Source organism: Mirounga angustirostris, unplaced genomic scaffold (assembly GCF_029215605.1).
Source record: "Mirounga angustirostris isolate CCGP_5_RB_7025 unplaced genomic scaffold, mMirAng1.0.hap1 SCAF_1, whole genome shotgun sequence".
Lineage (NCBI taxonomy): Eukaryota > Metazoa > Chordata > Mammalia > Carnivora > Phocidae > Mirounga > Mirounga angustirostris.
Genome location: NW_026991709.1, coordinates 210,131,171 through 210,151,652, shown reverse-complemented (window position 1 = coordinate 210,151,652; position 20,482 = coordinate 210,131,171). Strand labels below are relative to the sequence as shown.

Below are 20,482 nucleotides of genomic sequence, written 5' to 3'. Positions count from 1 at the left end.
AAGGACTGGCGGGAGGGGCGGGGTAGGGCTCCGTCACTGTAGGGGCCCTAGGACCAGCGGCATGGGGGACCCCTGATCTCGACCACAGGGCCAGGGTCATGGCCAGAAGAGTTCCAGGTCAGACCCAGATGGGATATTTTAAGACTTTCCCTCGTCTTCCTTCCCCGGAATGTGAGCCCAGCTCCTGGACAGTGCAGGAGACGGGCCTTGGTGTTAATGCGCCTCGGCCTGTCTTCCCCGCCGCTTAACTGGTCCGATGGGTGCCGGGGAAAATGTCCGCAACTGGAATCCTGGTTTTCGGAAAGCAGCTTGCCTCTGCTCTCGTTGCCAGGAAGAGGCTCGCCTTTTGCAGACACCTCGAGGTGTCCAGTCCCAGGAGGTCAGGGTCAGTCAGGCTGTGCCCTACCTGCTCCTGGTCCAGCGCAGGAACACTGGTGGGCGCTGAAGGCTTGTGGGGACTTCTGTGGTGACAACTTATGGTGGAACAGATACAAGAGAGTGGAGTTTGGAGAATTAACAAGGAATGTAGAGGAAAAGGGGTTCTCCAGAAAAAAGCTGGGCAGAGGATGCCACCTAATTTCTCCTGATAAGCTGAGGTCTCCCTGCCTCTGCTTCCGGGACAGAAACTCATAGCCTTGATTCTGGCACGTGAGTGTCTTTGCTTGCCTGTAATTGGTCTGGTGAAATGGAAGGCTTAGACAACAGAAGTGGATAGCAGAGATCAGAAGTTTAGTTCTCATAATTCATATTATTTATTAAGCACCCACTGATAGATGCTCCCTCACGCAGGGAACACTTGAGAGACAAGTCTCTGCCTGTGCTCAGAAGAATGTAACCTCCACGGCAGGCATTCTTAACCCTGGAGTCTGCCATCCTTAGGATGTCCACGAGTGGCCCTCTGGGACATCTGGGGGAATCTGTTGACTGCCTGAAGTTGCTTGCGGACATTTGCGTGTATGTGTACCTGAGCATTTTCCTGGGAAAGGAGGTGCCCAGCTTTTATCAGATGTTCAAAAGTTCTAGGACTTAAAAAGGGTTCAGAATCCCTGCTCTGGACATCCAGATTCTGTAGGTCCATAGTTCCCAACATACAGGCCTAGGACCACCCTGCATCAGAGTTACTTGGGATGTTTATTTATAGGCAGGTTTCTGGCCTCCAACCAGACCTGAGTCAGTCTTTCAGGGGTGGGGCCTGGGATGTTTTGTTTTGGGGATGTTGATTTTGATGCATAGCCAAATATGAGAACCACTTTTCTGAGTTCACGTGTCTGTAGCAAACAACTTATAAATAAGGGATTGACATCAAAGTTGGGGGCGAGGGTCGCTGGTCCCTTGTGTCTGTGTCCCCTCCCTGGGAGAGAATCCCAGAAATAAGCTGTTTTGGTCGGGGCCGGGGGCGGGGGTGTGGAGAGGGTTGAAATCCCATTGGGATGTGCCCCACCCCCATATATGGCACTAATTGAGCTAGAATGTCCAGGGGCAGGGCAGGACAGCCCGCCAAAGACACAGGTATCTTTGGTCTGAGAATCCTATGACTGAGTTAATCCCTCTATGATGTTCCACCCCAAATCCACAGCCTCCTGTCTCTTCTCAGACAGACCAGTCCCAGGATCCTGCCTGGACCCCACAAGGTTGATGTGTCTGCTCCTCCTCTCCTGGCCCAGGCCCTCTTGGCCACCTCTCTTGAAGACAACAGTAGAGGTTCTGGGGTGGAAGCATCCAGAAGGCCTCTTACCCCAACCTTCCCCACCTCTGCTTTATTCCTCCTCCAGCTTCTCCCGCACCTCTGCCGGCAGGCCCTCGTAAAGAGTGTCCTCCACCAGGAGCCCCACTTTCTTGAGTCCCACACAGTTGCCAAGCTCTTCTGGCAGGGCCTCCAAGCGGTTACCCTTGAGCTCCAGGCGGCTGAGGGCTCTGAGGGCCCCCACCTGGGGCGAGAGCTGGCTCAGGTGATTGTAGCCCAGGAGCAACGTCCGCAGCTTGCGGCAGAAGAAGAGCTCGTCGGGCAGGGCCTCCAGGGCATTGTAGGACAGAGCCAGGTGCTGCAGGTTCTGGAGGAGGCCCAGCTCGGGTGGCAGGGAGCGGAGCCCATTGTGGGAGATGTCCAGGAGGCGGAGGCCGGAGCACATGCCCAGCTGGCTGGGCAGGGTCTCCAGCTTGTTGTGGCTGAGGTAGAGCTGCTCAAGTCCCCGGAGCTTACGCACGTGCTCGGGGACGTAGGCGATCTGGTTGTGCCACAGCCTGAGCGTGACCAGCTTGCGACAGTGCTGGAAGCTGAGGATCTCCTCAATGGACCGCAAGTGGTTGTCCTTGAGGTCGAGTTCCTGCAGCGCGCCCAGGCTGAAGATGGCATGGGGGATGCGCTCCAGCCCACAGGCCACCAGCTCGAGCTCCCGCAGCGCCGCCAGCTTCTTGAGGCTGTTAAGGGCCAGCAGGCGGGCCCCATCGTTGTGCAGACTGAGCCGTTGCAGATGCCCGGCCACGTCAGTCACGCTGGCTGGCACCTTGCTGGCATTGCTCCGCAGAGACAGCACCTTGAGCTGCTTCAGCTCCCGGAGGCTCTCGAGGGTCGCCGCCCGAGCCAGCTCTGGGGGGAAGAGCCCCTCCAGGTGCAGCTCCTCCAGGCCCCGCAGCCCGAACACCCACAGGGGCACCTCGCGGAGCTCCTCACACTTGACGCGGATGACCTTCAGGCGGTCCCGCAGAAAGATCTGCAGGGAGAAGGGCAGCCTGGCGGGTGAGTGGAGCAGGCTGAGCTCCTGCAGGTTCACCAGCTGTGAGAGGCCTGGGGGGAAAGTGATATCACAGATGGCCTCCAGCCGGAGCGCCTCCACCTCGCTGAGCTCGAAGACAGTGTCGGGCAGCCCCGGGAGCATGCAGAGGGTCAGCTCGAGCTGGCCCCGGGCGTTGCGCTGCAGCTTCTGCCGCAGCTTCTCAGGCGTCCACTCGTGGTTCAGGTTGAGCTGCTTCAGGCGGCTCTCACTGACTTCAGAGAGGAAGACGGCGAAGCGCTTGGAGTAGAGCGAGTCATACTGGTCGATGAGGTGTAGCATGAAAGCAAAGTCATTCTTGACATCCGGTATGTCACCCATGCCGGTCTCCTCCCGCACTGAACGGAAGGAGTACTCCTTGAGGGGCCGATGGAAGAGCCAGTAGAGGGTGTAAAGACAGGTTAGCCCGTAGACGCACACAAAGGAGATGTAGCAGAAAGCCAGCTTGGAGAAGAGGTGGGCCTTGGTGTGATTGCAGCAGAAGCTGGCGTAGCCTGTGACCTCCGAGGTCTCTACCCTGCAGGCTACCAGGAAACTGATGTTCTCCACATAGACCAGGTTGTAGACCAGGATGGCAAAGAACTTGCAGACTTTGAGCACCGTTTGCCGGATGTACATGGTATACAAGATGTCTCCCTCCTCCACGTGCATGCGGAACTTCTTGACCTTCTCAAACAGGGCTTTGGCCTGTTCACCCTCCTTCTTATCCAATAGGGTGACGGCCGGTGGCTCAGTGACCACCTTCTCAGGCTCCACCAGCACCTTTTCCTTCTCACCCTCACTTGCTTTCCCTGGCCCTGCGGAGGCCTCCATGGTCGCTGTTGCCCGTCCCGCGGCGGCGCCCTTGTGGTTCTCCCCAGAGACCTCGGACAGGGCCCGCGTGGTCCACGGTGAGTCGAAACACTTGCCCAGAATGGAGGTGAAGTGCTCGATCTTAGAGCTGGTGCCAGGGAACTTGAACCAGAAGCTGGTGCAGACCATGAACATGAGCGTGTGAATGACGACCAGGTAGGGGAAGTACTTGGCATACCAGTGGAGGGCTGTCTCGTAGCAGAGCTGGTTAATGAAGCTATACTGCTGTAGGTCCAGGTTGTTCTTGAGGCCGCTGACCTCCCGGAGGCCCCCCATCTCCTCGGAGACCCCCCGTGGCAGCAGTTGCTGGCATGGGGCCTCTGATAAATTCTCCCGGAGTTCATGACTGGGCAGACAGATGATCTTGTCCTGGGTCACCTGGGAATGAGGGTGGGGGAAGAGGGTCAAGGAGCTGGCTCGGCCTGCATAGTTGGGGGGGGGGGAGGCGGGCTGAATGTGGGAGGAGGCCCCAGTCCCTGACTGTCCTGAGCTGGCTGTGGTTTTGGAAGAATCGCTAAACCTCTGGAAGCACCTCAGTCTTTGAAAAAAGGAGTTAGCTTGAATGGGATCCTCCCGCTCTCCCCCCCTCCCTGCCCCCGCAAAAGATACTGAAGTCCTAATCCTTAATACCTATGAATAGATAGTCTTTGCAGAGCAGACGTGATCAAGTTAAGGTGAGGTCATTAAAGTGGGCCCTAATTCAGTATGACTGTGTCCTTTGGACATAGACACACACACACACACTGAGGAAAGATGAGCGAACGTCATCTATAAACCAAGGAATGCCTGAGGCCACCGAGGAGCCGGGAAGGAGAAAGGCATGGAACCAACGCTCCCTCACAGCCCGCGGAAGGAAACAATCCTGTCAACACTTTGACTTCACGCTTCCGGGCTCCAGAATTGCGGGAAAGTTAGCAGGAAGACTTCCGGAATCCCCGGCCCCGCCCCGCCAGGCCCCGCCCGCATCGGCCCCGCCCCTGCGCCCTCGCCTCCAGGCCCCGCCCCCTACGCCCAGGCCGCGCTATGCCCAGGCCCTGCTCCGGCCTTGCGCCTTACCTGCAGGGTGCAGCCAAAGACCCCGATCATGAGCATAGCCACGGTGAGGTACTCCGCCAGCACGTCCCACCAGGGTTTGAGCACCTTGAAGGCGGGCTGCTGTTCCGTGAACTGCTTGAACTCGGCCACCGGAATCATCTTTCCTGCGGGAGATGGGGAGGCAGGGGTTGCAGAGACCCTCAAGAGGGGGCGCCTGGTCGTGGGCCCCCAGCGAGTCAGACACGTGCCTCTGCTCCCAATTTGTGCTCTTGCCTGCCCAAATCTGGCAGAGCGCACGAGCTGTGTGCCCCCTTCCCCTCTCCCCCAGACCTCCCCTCCTTCCTGAAGCCAATCTACTACAGTTCTCCCCACTTCTGCTCCCCGGGATCCCTGCCCCCATCTGACGCTGCTGGCCCTTTCGGACGGACAGTCCACGGGGCCGCTGTCCCCCAGCTAGCCCGTGTGGCCCTCTCCCAGAACCCAGCCACCGCCCACCCTTGATGCCAAGCCCGAAACGCTCGCTCTGCTGCTCTGACTCCAGACACCTCGTGTCCGGGCGGCTGGCCCCGGCTCTCTCTGCCACTGGGCCGGAGAGCCGCTGAGGCAGGCTCGGGACTTCCGGGGTGTGGGCCCCCCCACCCCCTTCAGGGGCGCTCCAGGCACCACCTCCAACCTCCAACCGGAAAAGCCGGCTGGAGCCTGGCTCTGGTTACAGGGCCCGAGGGGCAGGGAGTGGCAAAACCGAAGGCTGGTCAGTTAGGGGGCGGGAGGACTAGGACACCTGGGTGTCTAGAGGGGCTGGTGCCCAGAATCTGGGGCAGAAAACAGAAACCTGGGTAGGGGGTGTCAGGATGGCCGAAGGGCAGAGGATTGGGAAATGGAAAACGCAGGGAGCAGCCGGAGTGACACCTACGACCCGGCTGGGGCTGGGCGGCCAGCCCACTCTGTCCCTGGGTTTCGTTTTAGACCAAGGTATCATTATTTCAGATACGGACGGCCAGGAGCAAGTCCCATGGGGGCGTGTGCCACGAGCTGGGACATCACCCTCCCAGGCAGGCAGCTGGGGAGGCTCCCTCCTCCACTCCCTGAGGCTGGACGGAAGGAAAGGGAGGCAGCAAGGCCCCCACTGCTTCCAAGGGGGCTCCTAGGCTCGACTGCCCCTCCCAGCATCCGTGCTCCTCTACCCTGCCAGTTTTCCCACGTGGGGTTCCTGGAGGCTGGGCAAGGGAGGGAGGCATCTGGGCCATCAGCTGGTCCCCCAGCCTTCCACCCATTGCTTAGGGGGAACCTGGCCCTGGACCACACCTCAGCCAATTACTCAACACTTCCCTCCCTCCCTTTTTTGGTCCCCAGGTGCATGAGGCCTTGGGTTGACTCCTGGTTGGGGATGGGGTGGATGTGGGCAGGGATACAGGATGCGGGCTCTGCCCACCAGGCTGAGGGTGGGGCAGTTCACCACACCTTCTAATCCCATCAGAGGCCCTCACTTTGGGACGGCAGGGGCAGGGCCCCCTGACTCAGGCCCTGACTCACCCAGAATCAGGCGCAAGCAGGGGATGCTCAGACAGAACCGAGGCTCCCTCCCACAATGCCCCATCCTTCACTCTCAGTGTGAGTGTAGAGAGAAAGAAAAGTTGAGTGTATCAGTCCAGTCACCGGGGAATCTTAGAGAAACATATGCAGGGTGGCTCAACAGCACCCAGGGGCCCAATGTACACTAGCCATCCAAGGGGACACCTGGGGGCATTCTGAGTGTGCATCTGGATGTACACACTGAGCTGAGGGGGAGACCCAGGACCAGTTCCAGCCAGCCGCTGTTCTCCCTGCCCTGGGGACCTGTCCCTCTGAGGGACCCCACTCTGCTGTTTAACCTAAGAAGAGTACTTCTGGGGGCTGTGACAGAAATAGACGGGCAGGGACCAACTTCCTGGCTGTGTCCATCTCACACTGCTGGGAGCAGGGACCAACTTCCTGGCTGCGTCCATCTCGTACTGCTGGGAGCAGGGACCAACTTCCTGGCTGCGTCCATCTCGCACTGCTGGGAGCTCCAGCACCCCCCACGCCAGGACTACAATCAAAGGCAAGAAGGCAGAGACACCCAGGGTCCCCAGGGGAAGGCCCCCTGGCTCCCACGGAACAAGGTATATACACAACACAAATCGGAGGCAGACACGGGGGTTATCATTATCTGTCTCCATGACTCAAACAGGATGGTCTGAACCTGCCATTAAGCTTCCACAGACACAAGACTGGCCCCCCTTTGTCTGAGCAGGGCTGGTGGGAGGGCCCCGGGGCAGAGGGCTTGAGCTAGGGGGAGTTCAGAGGAAAACAACCACAGGGCCACATGCAGCTTATGGCCACCAGATGCTTCCAGGACCTCCTTTTATCCCAACTCTGTGGGGGGGGAGAGGGGGGTTGCTGCAACCCTCATTTTCCAGACTCACGGGGAGGGAAATAGCCAGCTCGAGGTTTCACAGCTACAAGTGGTATTTAAGGCGTAACCCCCAAGTCTCGTCTGGCTGGTGGCACCCCCTGTATTGTGGTGGGTGAGAACCTCTTGCTGAGATGCAGCATCTTCGCCAAAAGAACCTCAGAGGGGAGCTCTGGCAGAGAACAGATGGGCCGACACTGCTCTGCCGGCCAGGTTGGGGGCCCCTGGTCCACCTAAAGACCAGGTACTGCCCCCTGCCCATCCTGAGCTCCACCCATCCCTACCTCACCCCTGCTTCTCCTCTCTCAGGCCCTCCCCTGAGCTCCCAGCTGGCCTCCCAAAACAGGGAGTGGTGGGTGCTCCTGGTCCGACCCCTCCTCACCCACAGCCCATGCTAATGGGCAAGGAAGACACAGCGATAGCTCTCAGCCCTGAAACAGGCTTTGGAGGACACAGGTCCGATCTTCGACTTACACAAGAGAGAAACTAAGAAAAAAAGCACGAGAAACTGAGGTCAGGGGTGGGGGTGGGGGGTGGCCCCTTAGTAGCAGATCTTGGGCCAGGCCCCGGCTCGGGTACTCCCAACCTAGTACTTTTCTGAGCTGCCCTGCCAGGACTCAGGAGCGAAGGGGGTCTTGAGGTTTAATAGTCCCAGAGGGGGCAACCTGGTAAGGACCCCAAGGGGTATGGTTCTGGGGCATTGAGGGGTTCGCAGAGGTGAGTTGTCGCTGTTGTCCCAGCAGACAAGGAAAGGGGAATGGGGTCAAGATCGCCCCCCCGGGGGGTCTCCCCCATCCTGCTGATCTTCGTTCCGTCCTTGGCCAGGCCCGCCCGCTCCCGCACAGGCGCCCTTGGGCTGGCCACGGCCGAGTCTCTCGCTGCCCCCACCCCCTCCCCAGCTCCTGGTGCGCCCCGGCGGGCCGCGGGCTCGGCGGCAGTGCCAGCGTCACCTGGGGCGGTCGTCACGTGGGCCAAACCCCTGCCTCACCACCCCGTCCGCAGGGACAGAGAGCCACCTACTCACCGCTCCGGCTGGGACGCTGGGCCCAACTTCTGGGTCCCTGGGAGCGGAGCGGCCGGGACTCCCGCAGAGTTCCCGGGCCAGCCTGGGTGAGTCAGGGCGGGCGGGCGGGACAGGAGCCCGGGAGCCGCCCTGCCCGCCCGCCCAGGGGACGTCCCGGCCCCGCCTCCCTTTGGGCCCTCCCAGGTCGCCCCCAACTCCCGGCGCCGAGGGATCGCGGGAGGAGTCTACCTCGGCTCTCCCCCGAGGTGGGTGAGGGGCGGGCCGGAGGAGCAGGGGTCTTAGAACTTTGGGTCAGGCTGCAGTCGGGGAGACCGAGGGGGCCCGGAGGCACTGCGCTCCCGAAACCAGCCTCTGGGCCTCCTTCCAGGATCCAGGCTGTATAGACCCTGTCAGGAACAGGTGAAGAGCCTCCTCCTCCCCAACCCCCACCCCCAGGTGCGGCCACCTGGTCTTCAGGCACAACCAAGGAACCAGTGAACAGAGTCCGGGGAAGGGAAGGGGGCTTCCCTTTTCCTGCTCTGAGCACCCAGCCAAGGGAAGCTGAGCAGAATGGGGGTGCTTATCTGTGTGACCCTGCCCAAGCTTGAGACCTGCTCTGGACTTCTGGGGAAGGGATAGGAGTAAGCTGCTCCTAGGTCTGGGGTAGGGTGGGGGGTGCGGTGAGGGGAAGCACAGGGGCCAGAGGGCTCTCTGGGATCCGGGGCTGGAGTCCAGTCTGGGAGGTTCACTTCTAGAAAGGATGACTACCTCCCCACCCCCACTCATTCCTCCTCAGCCAAGGAGGCCTGAGCTGGGTCTTAGACTAGCAAAGCACCCAGGTCAGCCTGGAGGCGTCTGATGAACCTTGATGGGTTCTGTCTGCAAACCTCGAGGGAGAGGGGACCTGGACGAAATGGGAGAACGAGACCCCTCCCCTGTGGGAAAAAGAAGCCCATGAGTTCACTAGACTCGAGTTCACTAGACAGCCAGAGACCTGAGACTCCAAACCTTGAGGATGGGACCTCCCCTCAGCTTAGGTTCCTGTGTGAAGCCTTGTGATGGGCATGACCCTTGGAGACGTGACATCTCCGAAGTGTCTGTGGGCTCCACCACAGGCAGCCCCAAGATAGACCTTCATTGTGAGGCCAAGATAAGCAAGGCCCCCTTCTCTCTCAGAGCTTCTGCCCGAGTGGGGGCAGCCAACACAGAGGTAAGCATGCAAACATGCCAGGGAACGAGATCTCCATCTGTGACAAGTGCTGTGCATGTAACTACGTTGGGTGAGGTGGGTAACGAAGGCCAAAGCCACTTTGGGCCATCTGAGATGGAGTCATTGCTCCCTCTCCTTCGCCCCCTTCCCGCCCCTGGAGAAGCTCCTTCGGATCCATGCCCTGGGGATGGGGGTGGTGGTGGTTTACAGCTTTATGCTGGAGTGACAATCCTTTAAAAAAAATTAAAAAGATTTTTTTAATAAAGATTTTATTTATTTATTCATGAGAGAGAGAGAAGCAGAGGGAGAAGCAGGCTCCCTGCTGAGCAGGGAGCCCGATGCGGGACTCGATCCCAGGACCCTGGGATCATGACCTGAGCCGAAAGCAGACGCTTAACCATCTGAGCCACCCAGGCACCCCAAAATAAAAAAGATTTTATTTTATTTGAGAGAGAGAGAGAGAGAGAGAGTGCGCACACACGTGGGGGGAGGGGCAGAGGGAGAGGGAGAAGCAGACTCCCCACTGAGCAGGGAGCCCAATGTGGGACTCGATCCCAGGACCCCGGGATCATGACCTGAGCTGAAGGCAGACCCCCAACCGACTGAGCCACCGAGGCGCCCCTGGAGTGAGCATCCTGATACACATCGCTTTGCACACTTATATGAATCTCTGAGGTCACTGGGATGGAAGCCCCATGACCCCAGGCACATGTCCCTCCTGCTCCCCACTGTGTCCCTAACACTTCAGTGGTGCCTGGCACACCGTGGGCATTCAGTAAATGATGGTTGGGTGGATGACTGAGGTGTTGTCTTAGTTCACAGTCCTCTAGCGCAGACCCTGAGACAAGGAATTGGATCCCAGTGGTCTACCTGGAAGGTGATCCCAGGAAGCACTGGAGTGGGGCAACAGGGAGGGGAGACCGGGAAAGGAAGGAGGTGAGTAAGCATGAACAAGGGTACGCGAATGAGGGTAAATGAACAGGTTCACGGGCAGCTAGGGTTCTATTCCGCTGGGGAGCTCTGGGAGATGCTGGAGGACACACCTCCACGTTGCCCCCACCCACTTGGCCGTTGTGGATCATGTTGCCATGAACATGGGTGTGCACTTTCTTTCTTTCTTTCTTTCTTTCTTTCTTTCTTTCTTTCTTTCTTTCTTTCTTTCTTTCTTTTCTTTCTTTTTCCTTCCTTCCTTCCTTCCTTCCTTCCTCCCTCCCTCCCTCCCTCCCTCCCTCCCTCTCTCCCTCCCTCCCTCCCTCCCTTCTTTCCTTCCTTCCTTTCTGCCTTCAATTCTTTTGGGTGGGATTGTTGGATCATATGATACTTCTTTAATTGTTTAATTTTCGAGGAACCACCATACTGTTTTCCACATCCCATTTTGTATTCCTACCAACAGTGCACCTGGGTTCCAATTTCTTCACATCCTCACCAACACTTGTTATTTAATACCCAGCTTTTTAGGTTTTGTGAATGTGATGTAGTTATCTATTGCTGTGTAATTACTGCCAATCCTAGCAGCTTAAAACCACTCGCATTTATTGTCTCCCACGATTTCGGAGGGTCAGGAATCTGAGAGTGGCTACAATGGGTGGTTCAACAGTCTCCCTCCCCACCAGCCCTGGCTACCACGACTTTGCTTTTTGTCACTATAGATTAGCTTGCATTTTCTGGAATGTTATATAAATGGAATCAGGCAGTGCATGGTGTGTGTGTGTGTGTGTGTGTGCATGGCTTCTTTTATTCAGGAGAATGTTTTTGAGATGTGTCCCTGTTTTGAGTGTCTTGGTAGTTTGTTGCTTTTTATTGCTGAGGAATATTCCACCGTAGGGTATACTTTGTTTTGTATAATCCCTGTTGTTGGAATGTTCTTAAAAGAGGGCAGAGTCCAGATCCCAATACAGTGCAGGATGGGTTCAGAGTAGCCTTGGAGGGACCTAGCCCTAGAGAAGGTAGGAGGGGGGGCATCTGGGTGGGTGGCTGTGACTCACTCAGAAGGGCCCTGCTGATGAGTGGGCGCGTGGGCAGGTGGGGGGACCAGGCTGCTGTTGTGTCAGAAGGGGCTCACACAGGTGACACTCGGGAAGACTTGGGGGGAGGTGAGGCCTAGAATGATCCAATCTGGAGGGCAGTGTCCTGAGGAACAGTGAGGGAACACCTCTCCCAGGCTGGGGGGGGGGGGGTTCATTCAAAGGATGGCTACTGAAGAGTTCTGACCTTGCTTTCTTTCTTCCATTCCCTGACCCTCAGTTGTGGGCATAACTCCTGAGGTGAGAAGACCCAAAGTCCTGCTTCCAGCCACACCCTAGTTAAGTCTATCCCCCCACCCCCTTCCCTCCAGGACAGGTTCAGCCAGGTGCCAAATGCCACCCCTTCTTGTCCTGTGCATGGAAGTCCCCCGGTTCCAGACAAGGAATGAACAGCCCATGTGTGGACATGCAGACATGTGATGGGGAAAGGGTTGGGGCAGAGGGCGCTGGTTCTTTGGGATGGGGTAGGGAGTGGCTAAGTCTGAGAGAGGAGGTATCCGAGGCAGAAAGCACTGTGTGTGTGGGGGGGGGGGGCGGCAGAGGGGGTAGGTTGCCTAGCAATAAGTAGAGGTGCAGGAGGGCGCTTGGCATCAGTGGGCCAGTGCAGGGCAGCTGAGGATGGCCATCTCCTTCTTCACACTTCTGCCTCCTTCATGCCACTGTCCCTGGTCAAGGCTCTCCCCTGAGACCCCCTGCAGGAGTTGGTAAAGTCACCAAAATGACACCTCCACTCCCGCCGGCTGTGCTGGGCAGCCTCAGACAGGATTGGCTCTGCTCCTTTATGCACCAGTTTCGACGCCTTCCACCCCATGCCCAATATTGTATCCACATCCCCCCCGCTCCCAAGCTGGGCTCTGCTGACTTGACTTCGCTTTTTCATGTGACACAGGAAGGTGTGGAAAGTGGGGGGTGCTCTGCCCTGCAAAAGGCTGGGTCACCTCTCACAGTCCTGTCTCCCCCTCCCCATCCTTCCTTTCTTCTTCTGTTCCCTAAATCCGAGTCTACCCCTAAATTTCCAGGGCTGCATTCTCTCCGTAGTCCGCCCCCCCAAAACAAGTAGGGGTTTTCTGGGGTCTGGGAAAAGTCTTGGATATGAGAGGGGCGGAGGCTCCCGAGGATTCTGGGGGGCCCGGCCTCCGCGGTCGCGAAGGCGAGGACAGGGACCAGGGATCCTGAGGGCCGGATTGGTTGAATGGGCACGAGGCCCGATGGTCCCGCCCCCTGGTTGCCAGGGCCCAGCCTATCCGCGTCCAGGCGGGCCTCGGTCGCCAGGTGGTTGGGCTGGGGGCCGGGGCAGGTGTGTGCGTTGGGAGGAAGGAGCTAGGCCCTGTCGGGACCCCCAAGGGATTCCCCCCGAGGCCCCTGCGGCTGGGAGTCTGGGGCCCTCTGGCTCAGCCGCGGAGAAGCTGCGCCTCCTTCCACCGCGCCTCTCCCCGCCGCCCCCGGCGCGCTCCCGCCCGCCGCCTCCCGGGTCTGGATCGAGCGCGCGCGCCCCCGTCTCCCCGTCCGCGGCCGAGGGGCGGGCCCGGCTCCCCGCGCCACCGCCCGCAGCCCCCTCCCCTCGCCGACCCGCTGCGCGCCGCAGCCCCGGCGCTCCCGCCCGACCCCACCCCAGGCAACCCAGCGTGGAGAGGCGGGCGGCCGGAGCCCGAGGTGAGCGCGGCGCGAGCAGGTGGAGCGGGCGGCGCGGACGGGGGCCCGGCTGGGGGAGGGGGACGGGCTCCGGACGCGGCTCTTTGTCTCCCCGAGCCCCATCGCCGGCCGCCGGGGCCGCTCCTCCTCCCGGCAGGTGCCCGCATCCTCGGGGAGGGCGCTGGGAGGGGGGGGTGGGGAGGGGGGGGCTGGCGAGGGGACCCGGGCATGCGCTCCCGTCCCCCTCATCTGGAGCCTGGGGCGGCCCCCCCCCGTCCCCGAGGCTGGTGGTCAGGGTCCCTGAAGGGGCGAGGGGTAGGGGCGTGGGTCTCGGGTCCTGAAAGGGAGCAGAGGCGGGTGGGCTGGGGCTGGCAGGGCCTTTCAGCTTTGGAGGAAGGCGGTGGGGGTGGGACTAGGGGACAACCCTGAGCAGCTGGGCGGGTGGGTGGGTGGGTGAGTGGGTGGGAGGGAAGTGGATCGAGGCCGAGGTTTGGGTGCCTATGGGTGGCAACGCTGGGGAAGGGGCAGCGAGGTGCCAGGACAGCGTTGCCGTGCAGGAGATGGGATGCTGATCGGTCTATCTCCTCATCAGGTGCGTGATGGACAAGAGGGACAAGGGCAGGGCAGGGGCCGCCACGCGGACGACGGCTTCTCGCCCTCCCGGCCTTCCTACCCCCAGGCCCCCAGGGTCTCCTCGACCCCCTCCCCCAGTAACCAGCGCGGCCCTCCGCGTCCTGGGAGCAGCGGGAGCTGCTGGGCGGGGGCCCCTGGCCGAGCGAGCTGGGGGTATCCGGGCAGCCGCTCTCCCGGAGGCTGGTCCCCGGGTGGGACCAACGCAGAGCGCTGGGACAGGCCCCCGGAGTCCAGGTACCCCACCCTCTTTCCCCCATTCAGACCCCATCTTCCTGTCCCCCTTTCCTTCTGAGGCTCCAACCTCCCCTTCCTTCCTGGGGGCACCGCCTTGACTTGGCCTTCTCCCTGCAGCCTCCAGGCCCCCAGCTGCTGGGAGAGGGGAGCGGGCCCCTGCCAAGACCCCAGGCCCAGGCTCTATCACTAGCCCGGGACGTGCCAGCGGGACCACCAGGTAAAATGCCTCCCCAGTCCCTTTGGCAAGGGTTAGTGTCACTATCTGTAAACTTAATTTTACACATGAACTGGGGAGTGGAAGCATTTGCAGGTCACTGGGCGCATGTTGAGTGCAAGCCATTATTGGTCCGCAGAGAGGGCATAAATGGGAAAATGTAGACTTGGGAGAAACAAAGAGCTCTGTACTGAGGGCGGCCACTCCTGTTCCTAGGTTAGGCTCTCTTGCGCAGAAGGGGCTTCGGCCCCCAGCTGAGGAACCCGTGACCAGAGGAAAAGCCCCAGAAACCCCCAGAAGGAGCGCGCTGAGCGCCGGGGCACGGAGAGGTACGTGACCTGGGGAGGAGCGGGATTCCTGGGCTAGTGAAGGGGACCAGCCCTGAAGTATCTCTGACCCTCCGGCCTTCTGCTTTGTCCCCAGACTCTTCCGGGCCCTCCCCAGGCGCCCCTTCCCCAGCCACCTCCCGTCGGTCCCGGGCTGCAGGCGCTGAAGTCGGTCTCCCTCGGGCAGCTCCGAGTGCCCGGCCGCGGCCTCCGACCGAGGCCCCCAGGAAATCCGTGAGCAGTGCCCCGCAGCATGGTCCCGCAGAGCCGAGCCCCGCCGCCAGGAGGCGACCCAGCGCTGGTGGAGGCCTCCAGAAGCCAGCCTCGCGCCCCTTGGGCTCCAGCGCCACTCCTCTGTCCTCCCCCTCCCGCCCCGGGGCCTCGCCGGGTGGAACACCTCGGGCTCTGGGGCATCCCTCGCAGCCCAAGTCGAAAGGGCTGCAGGCTCTGCGCACCCCCCAGTCCACACCCGCAAGGAAGGGCGCAACCCCCGTGCTGGGTCTTTCTCCTCCTTTAGCCACGCCCTCTCAGCCGGGTTCGACGGCACAGCTGGCACCACCTCCGCATATCACAGGCACTCCTCTGCCTGACACGCTCCCTCCCTCTCCACCGACCACGCCCCCTTCCCAGTCCGCAACCGGCCCTTTGGCCACACCCCTTCCACTAGCCCCTCCTCCCTCTGCTCCCCTCCCTCAGCAGACCCTCCCCTCTCCGCCGGCTACTCCCCCTTTGCAAGCCCCACCCACACCCCCGGGTACCTCCTTCTTGGAGGCATCCACTTCTCCCACAACCACTTTTCTGGCTTCATTCTCTCCATCATTGTCACCCCCTCTGCAGATTATGCCCCCAACCCAGGCTTCTCCACCTTTGCCCCCTCTTCTGACTCCCCACTCTCCCTTGGCCACACCTCCTCTGTCGGCTCCTGGACCACCAGCCACGGCCCCTCTACCAGCCACGGCCCCTCTACAAGCCTCTTTTACTCAAGCCACATCTCTGCTGAACCCGCCCTCTCCCCAAGCCACACCCCCTCTGCAGGGCCTTTCCACTTTGACTACTACCCCTCCACTGGCCAGTGCTTCCCTATCTCCTCCCCCTCTTCAGGCCACGCCCTATACAGTGACCACGCCTCCCACGCAGGACTCATCTCTGGCCACATACCCTCCGCAAGTTTCTCCCTGTCCTCTGACCACCCTCTCTCTGCAGGGTCCTCCTCTGTGCTCTCCATATCCCTTGGCCTCACCATCTCTGCAGGCTGCACCCTCTCTCCTGGCCAGGCCCCCTCCACAGACCCCACCTCCTCTGGCCACACCCCCTCCACAGGCCACTCCCTCTCCGACCCGGCTCCCTATACAGGCCCCACCTTCTCTGGCCTCACCGCCTCTGCAGGCCCCACCCTCTCCCCTAACCATGCCTCCTCAACAAACTCCAGTGTATCTGGCCACACCCCCTCCACAGGCCATTCCCTCTCAGAGCGTGCTCCCTGTTCAGGCCCCACCACCTCTGCAAGCCCCACTCTCTCCTCCGGTTTCACCCCCTCTGCATGACTCTTGCTCTCCCTTGGCCATGCCCCCTCCCCAGGCTCCACCTTCCCTAGCTTTGCCTCCTCTTCAGGCTCCTCCCTCTCCCCCTGCCTCACCCCCTCCGCAGGCCCCTCCCTCTCCGCGGGCCCCTCCCTCTCCCCTGGCCCCACCCTCTCCGCGGGCCCCTCCCTCTCCGCCGGCCACCTCCTCTCCGCAGGCTCCACCTTCCCTGGCCTTGCCTCCTCTGCAGACTTCTACTCTCCCTTTGCAGGCCCCGCCCTCTCCCCTGGCCACGCCTCCTCAGGCTCCACCTTCCCTGGCGCTGCCTCCTCTGCAGGCCTCCGCTCTCCCTTTGCGGGCCCCTCCCTCTCCTCTGGCCACGCCCCCTCCTCAGGCTCCACCTTCCCTGACCTTGCCCCCTCTGCAAGTCCCTCCCTCTCCCCCGGACTCACCCCCTCTGCAGGCCCCACGCCGCCCCCCGACCCCAGGTCCGGATGCCCCGATCCCGGGCCCACGGCTGACCCTAGCGCTGGCCCCGGCTCCGCCGCCACCGCCCTCGCGCAGCCCGTCCAGTACGCTGAGCGGCCCGGACCTGGCGGGCCACAGCAGCAGCGCCACCAGCACGCCGGAAGAGCTGCGCGGCTACGACAGTGGGCCCGAGGGCGGCGCCGCGACCTCCCCGCCCGCCGACGCGGAGCTCGCCGCCTGCCACCCGGCCTCCTGGAGCCGAGGTCCCGCCCCGCCGCTGGCGGTACGCAGCACCGCAGGTGAGCGGCCCCTGGACCCCGCCGAGCTGTGGGAGGGGCGAGGTCGGGAGGTGGTAGGGGGGCGGGGTGGGAGGCGAGGCTTCCCAGCTCGCGGACGGGGCCGTTGGGTCTGGGGCGGGACGGAGGGAAGGGGCGGGGCCTTGTGGCGGGAGCCGCGCTTCCCGCTTCTTAGGCGCGGCCTGGCGTCCCACCCCGCAGGAGCGTCCCTGCCTTGGCCTCCTGCGGCCGGGTCGGGCTCGGCTGACGGCCTATGCACCATCTACGAGGCTGAGGGGCCCGAGTCGTCGAGCCCCGCCCCAGGCGCGCTGGATCCGGGCCCCGGCCCCGGCGCGGGTAGTGGGAAGGTGGTAGCTGGAGCAGGGGCGGCGGCGGCGGCCTCGCGTGGCGCGAAGCCGGCGCGCCTGGGCGAGCTGCCGCTGGGGGCGCTGCAGGCGAGCGTCGTGCAGCACCTGCTGAGCCGGACGCTGCTGCTCGCTGCGGCTGAGGGCGCTGCGGGCGGCGGCGGCGGCGGCCCAGGGGGCGCGGGAGCTGGTGGCGTCGCGGGGGGCGCCCGGACTGCGCTCAGCGACGCCGAACTGGGCCGCTGGGCTGAACTGTTGTCTCCCCTCGACGAGTCGCGCGCCAGCATCACCTCGGTCACCAGCTTCTCCCCGGACGACGTGGCTTCCCCGCAGGGTGACTGGACGGTGGTGGAGGTGGAGACCTTCCACTGAGCCAGACCCTTAGCCCCGCCCACGACGCCCCTTCCCTACTTTAGGACCCGCCCCTCCGGTTACGCCTCTCGGTCTTAGACTGCCCGCCTGCCCTCCTCCGGGAGCCTGGCTCCCGGTAGATTGGACATAGCCCCCGGAGGCCTAGATTTGGGGCCAGGCTCGCGACCCCCCCACGCCTCTGGCCAAGGTCTTTCCCCTCGAGCCCCGCCCCCTCCCTGGCCTAGGCCCCACCCCATGTGTGAGTATTGTCTACCATGTGCTGCCCGATTTTGCAATAAAGCCGGGGACACTGCAGCCTGTGCGCCTTCGCGGTCGCCGAGGGGGTCCACCGCGGGGGTCCACCGCGGGGCGGCGAGAGGGGTTGGGCCAGCGGGTGCTGGCGGCTGTGCACGAGCGGGTAGTAGCTCTGGCTGAAGGCCTCTCGCACACAACGCAGCGGTGCCTTTTCTCTACTAAGGATAACGGGCGCGTGAGGCGGGGCTGGGGTGGGACCTGCGGCTTCTGGGTCCCCGCGGTCCAGCGCGGCGCCCCCCACGCACGTGCGTGAACCTGGGCTTTTCCCTGTGTGACTTATGGTGGAAATGCTAGGCGGAGGAGCGGCCCAGTGATATTGCACGATCGAGTGGATGAGCTGATGCGTGCCTGGCGTGGTTGAACGACCGAAACTCTTCCTACACTCCCCTAAGGGAGCCGGCATCTCTTGCAGGGAGGGGGAAAGACGTGTGGGAAGGGCTCTTTCAGGTCCGGGCGAGGGCAGGGCGTCCCTTCCTGCGGCCCCCTTCTCACAGTGCACGTCCCCCTTTCCTGGCACGCCCCGGGAGTGCCAAAGGGAGGGAAGCGTCGCCTAGACCTGAGGGCGATCTTGGCTCTCTCCTGCGTCCTCCCAACTGAACCCAACCCAACCCAGGGCGCACTGTGCTCACTGAGGAGGCTCCAATGCAGAAGGTGGGTCTGCAGCTGGGCCCAGGGCTCCTCAGGAAGACCTGGTGTAGTGTACAGGGCCCTCCTGGGTCAGGCCCCACCTAAGGATTCCTTGTCCCGGGAGCCGACTGTGCCGAGAGGGTTCTGCGGGGGAAGGAGCAGCCTCTCCCCAAGGTTGTGCCTCCCAACCCATGGGCCTCACCTTTCTGTCCATCTCAGGATGCCCTCCTCAAGCCCCTCGAGCCAGGCATCCTTGCCTGTGCCCACAGCAAGTGTCCTCAACAAAGCCAATCTCTCTTCAGAATTCCTTGTCCTTCCTCTCTCAGCTGAGTCACCCTGACCCTGGACCCCTCTAGCCACACCCAGGCCCTTCTTCCCAAGTATCACTGCCAAAAATGCAGCCCCTGGGCCTTTTCTCCCTGAGGGTCTCTTGCTTTATAGCAAGTATGACGGAGGCCTTGTGGGGATCACAAACAGGGCAGGTAGAAGGACAGAGCGGGACCGTGTTGGACCCTCAGCCCAGTCTCTGCCCCTAGACCCAGTCCCTGTAGTCCACCCTGTAGCCACACTCCTGTCAGACACAGATCACCAAGTCCTGCCTGTCCTCACCCCTGATGTCAGCCTGGAGTCCTAGGAGAAAATCAACCTTCTCCCAGTGGGACAGTGCACCTCCACTCCTGGGGGCCAATGTATATGGGGGGGGTGGACAAGCATGCTCCCTCACTCAAGCTCTGAGTTCAATGGCAAATCACAGAGATTCCCTTTCTAGCTGGGCCCTGCAAGGACCCAGGTGTCCTTGTTTCCAGATGCTGGGGGTTAATCCTGACATGCTGGATAGCCAGGGCATCAAGACCAGCCGCTAAGATGGAGCAGGGCAGAACCTCGGACATTTCCCCTGGGGCCCTGCCCTATCCTGGGGAGCCAGCTGGGGTAGAATTACCCTGTGGGAGCAGGAGAGACAGCAACTGTTGGGGGTCTCAACGTTAAATCTGTATGATGGGAATGGTGTGGGGACACACACCATTGTTGGGTGATGGGTCAATGCGTGGGACTTGGCTGTCCTGGTGCACAACCAGTGTCACGCCTTGCTGCCTGGCAAGTATCAGGCCACTGTGGGTGGGGGCACTTCGGGTGCAGAGGGTAGGGCCTGGTTGGCATCTGCCTGGACCCAACTAAGATTCTCCCCCTGGGAAGCCTTCCTTTGCCATCCCTGGCTCTGCTGCTCCCCAACCTCCCTGCCCCCAAGGGCTCTGCCTTTCTGGGCCTCCTTCCCTCAGGGGAGGCCCTACTCCCTGTCCCTACTGCCCAGCTGTTTGGGTTCTGCCCTGGCCTCCTGACTGACCCCCAACACTCGTCCATCTGATGGTGCCCCCTCCCCCACCGAAGCCCTCCATGGCTCCCCAGGGCCCTCAGTTCAAAGCACAAATTCTGGCTCCTGAGAAGTGGATTTGCAGTCTGGCCAGGCCCACTCTCTCCTGTTCCTTCTTCAGTGGCATCATGCGCCTCCTGCTGACCCTGCCAAGTCTTGCTTTCTGCTTTTGCCTTTGGAGATGACTCCACCTCCCACCCCCACCTTCTGGGAAGCCTTCCTTGATTCTTTTGGGCAGTTAACCCACTAGTCCGCAGGCTCAGCCCCCAGCCCCACCCCGTTGTCTGTCTCCACTACACTGGGGACTCCTTAGAGCCTGGCGCAGGGCAGAGCGCCCGAAGGGCTTCAGGAAGTGTGGGCTGAATGAACACCAATCAGATCCCGGATCGTCCTGAAGCCCTGGGCCCCCACCTTCCTCCATGTCTGTCAGGGGAGACACAAGCTGAATCACCCAGGTGGAAAATCATGCCCCCCACCCAATACCTCCCCACTGTCACCATCTCCAGAGCTGCCCTTCCGAAAATTGGCACGCCATAAGGGTCCACGTGTCAGCCTGACATCTGAAGTCCTTTGCGACCTGTCCCCCCATCCTATTCCCCCCAACCTCCAACCTTTTGTTCACACTGAACCAGCGTGTGCCCTTTTCTCTCCCATGCTGCCCCCCAACCTAGGCAGTCTCTTTGGCATCCCTACTGGCCTGCTGGGCCCCCTACCCCTGATTCCCTTAGACTGTGGGAGGTTCCCACAGGCAAGGACAGTCTGCTCCCCTTCTCACTGCTTTTCAGGACAAGGAGCTGGAGACTCTTAGCTGCTTGCAGTCCCCTCCA

The 20,482-nt window shown here is 61.6% G+C and overlaps 2 protein-coding genes across 2 annotated transcripts; one reads left to right on the top strand and one right to left on the bottom strand.

Annotated features, from left to right (window-relative positions):
• Nucleotides 1–728: 728 nt before the first annotated feature.
• Nucleotides 729–8,196, bottom strand: LRRC8E (leucine rich repeat containing 8 VRAC subunit E). The gene is made up of 3 exons (XM_045863896.3): nt 8,114–8,196; nt 4,680–4,822; nt 729–4,001 (listed from the first exon to the last, which is right to left on the bottom strand). The coding sequence occupies exons 2-3, from the start codon at nt 4,815–4,817 to the stop codon at nt 1,758–1,760; spliced, it is 2,382 nt and encodes a 793-aa protein (XP_045719852.1). The 5' UTR covers nt 4,818–4,822; nt 8,114–8,196; the 3' UTR covers nt 729–1,757.
• A 1,120-nt stretch (nt 8,197–9,316) lies between these two features.
• On the top strand, nt 9,317–20,476 carry PRR36 (proline rich 36). Its single transcript, XM_045902250.3, has 6 exons — nt 9,317–9,372; nt 13,638–13,825; nt 13,943–14,042; nt 14,256–14,368; nt 14,463–16,652; nt 16,851–20,476. Exons 1-6 carry the CDS (start codon nt 9,317–9,319, stop codon nt 17,363–17,365), a joined length of 3,162 nt encoding a protein of 1,053 aa, XP_045758206.2. The 3' UTR covers nt 17,366–20,476.
• The last annotated feature ends 6 nt before the right edge of the window (nt 20,477–20,482 follow it).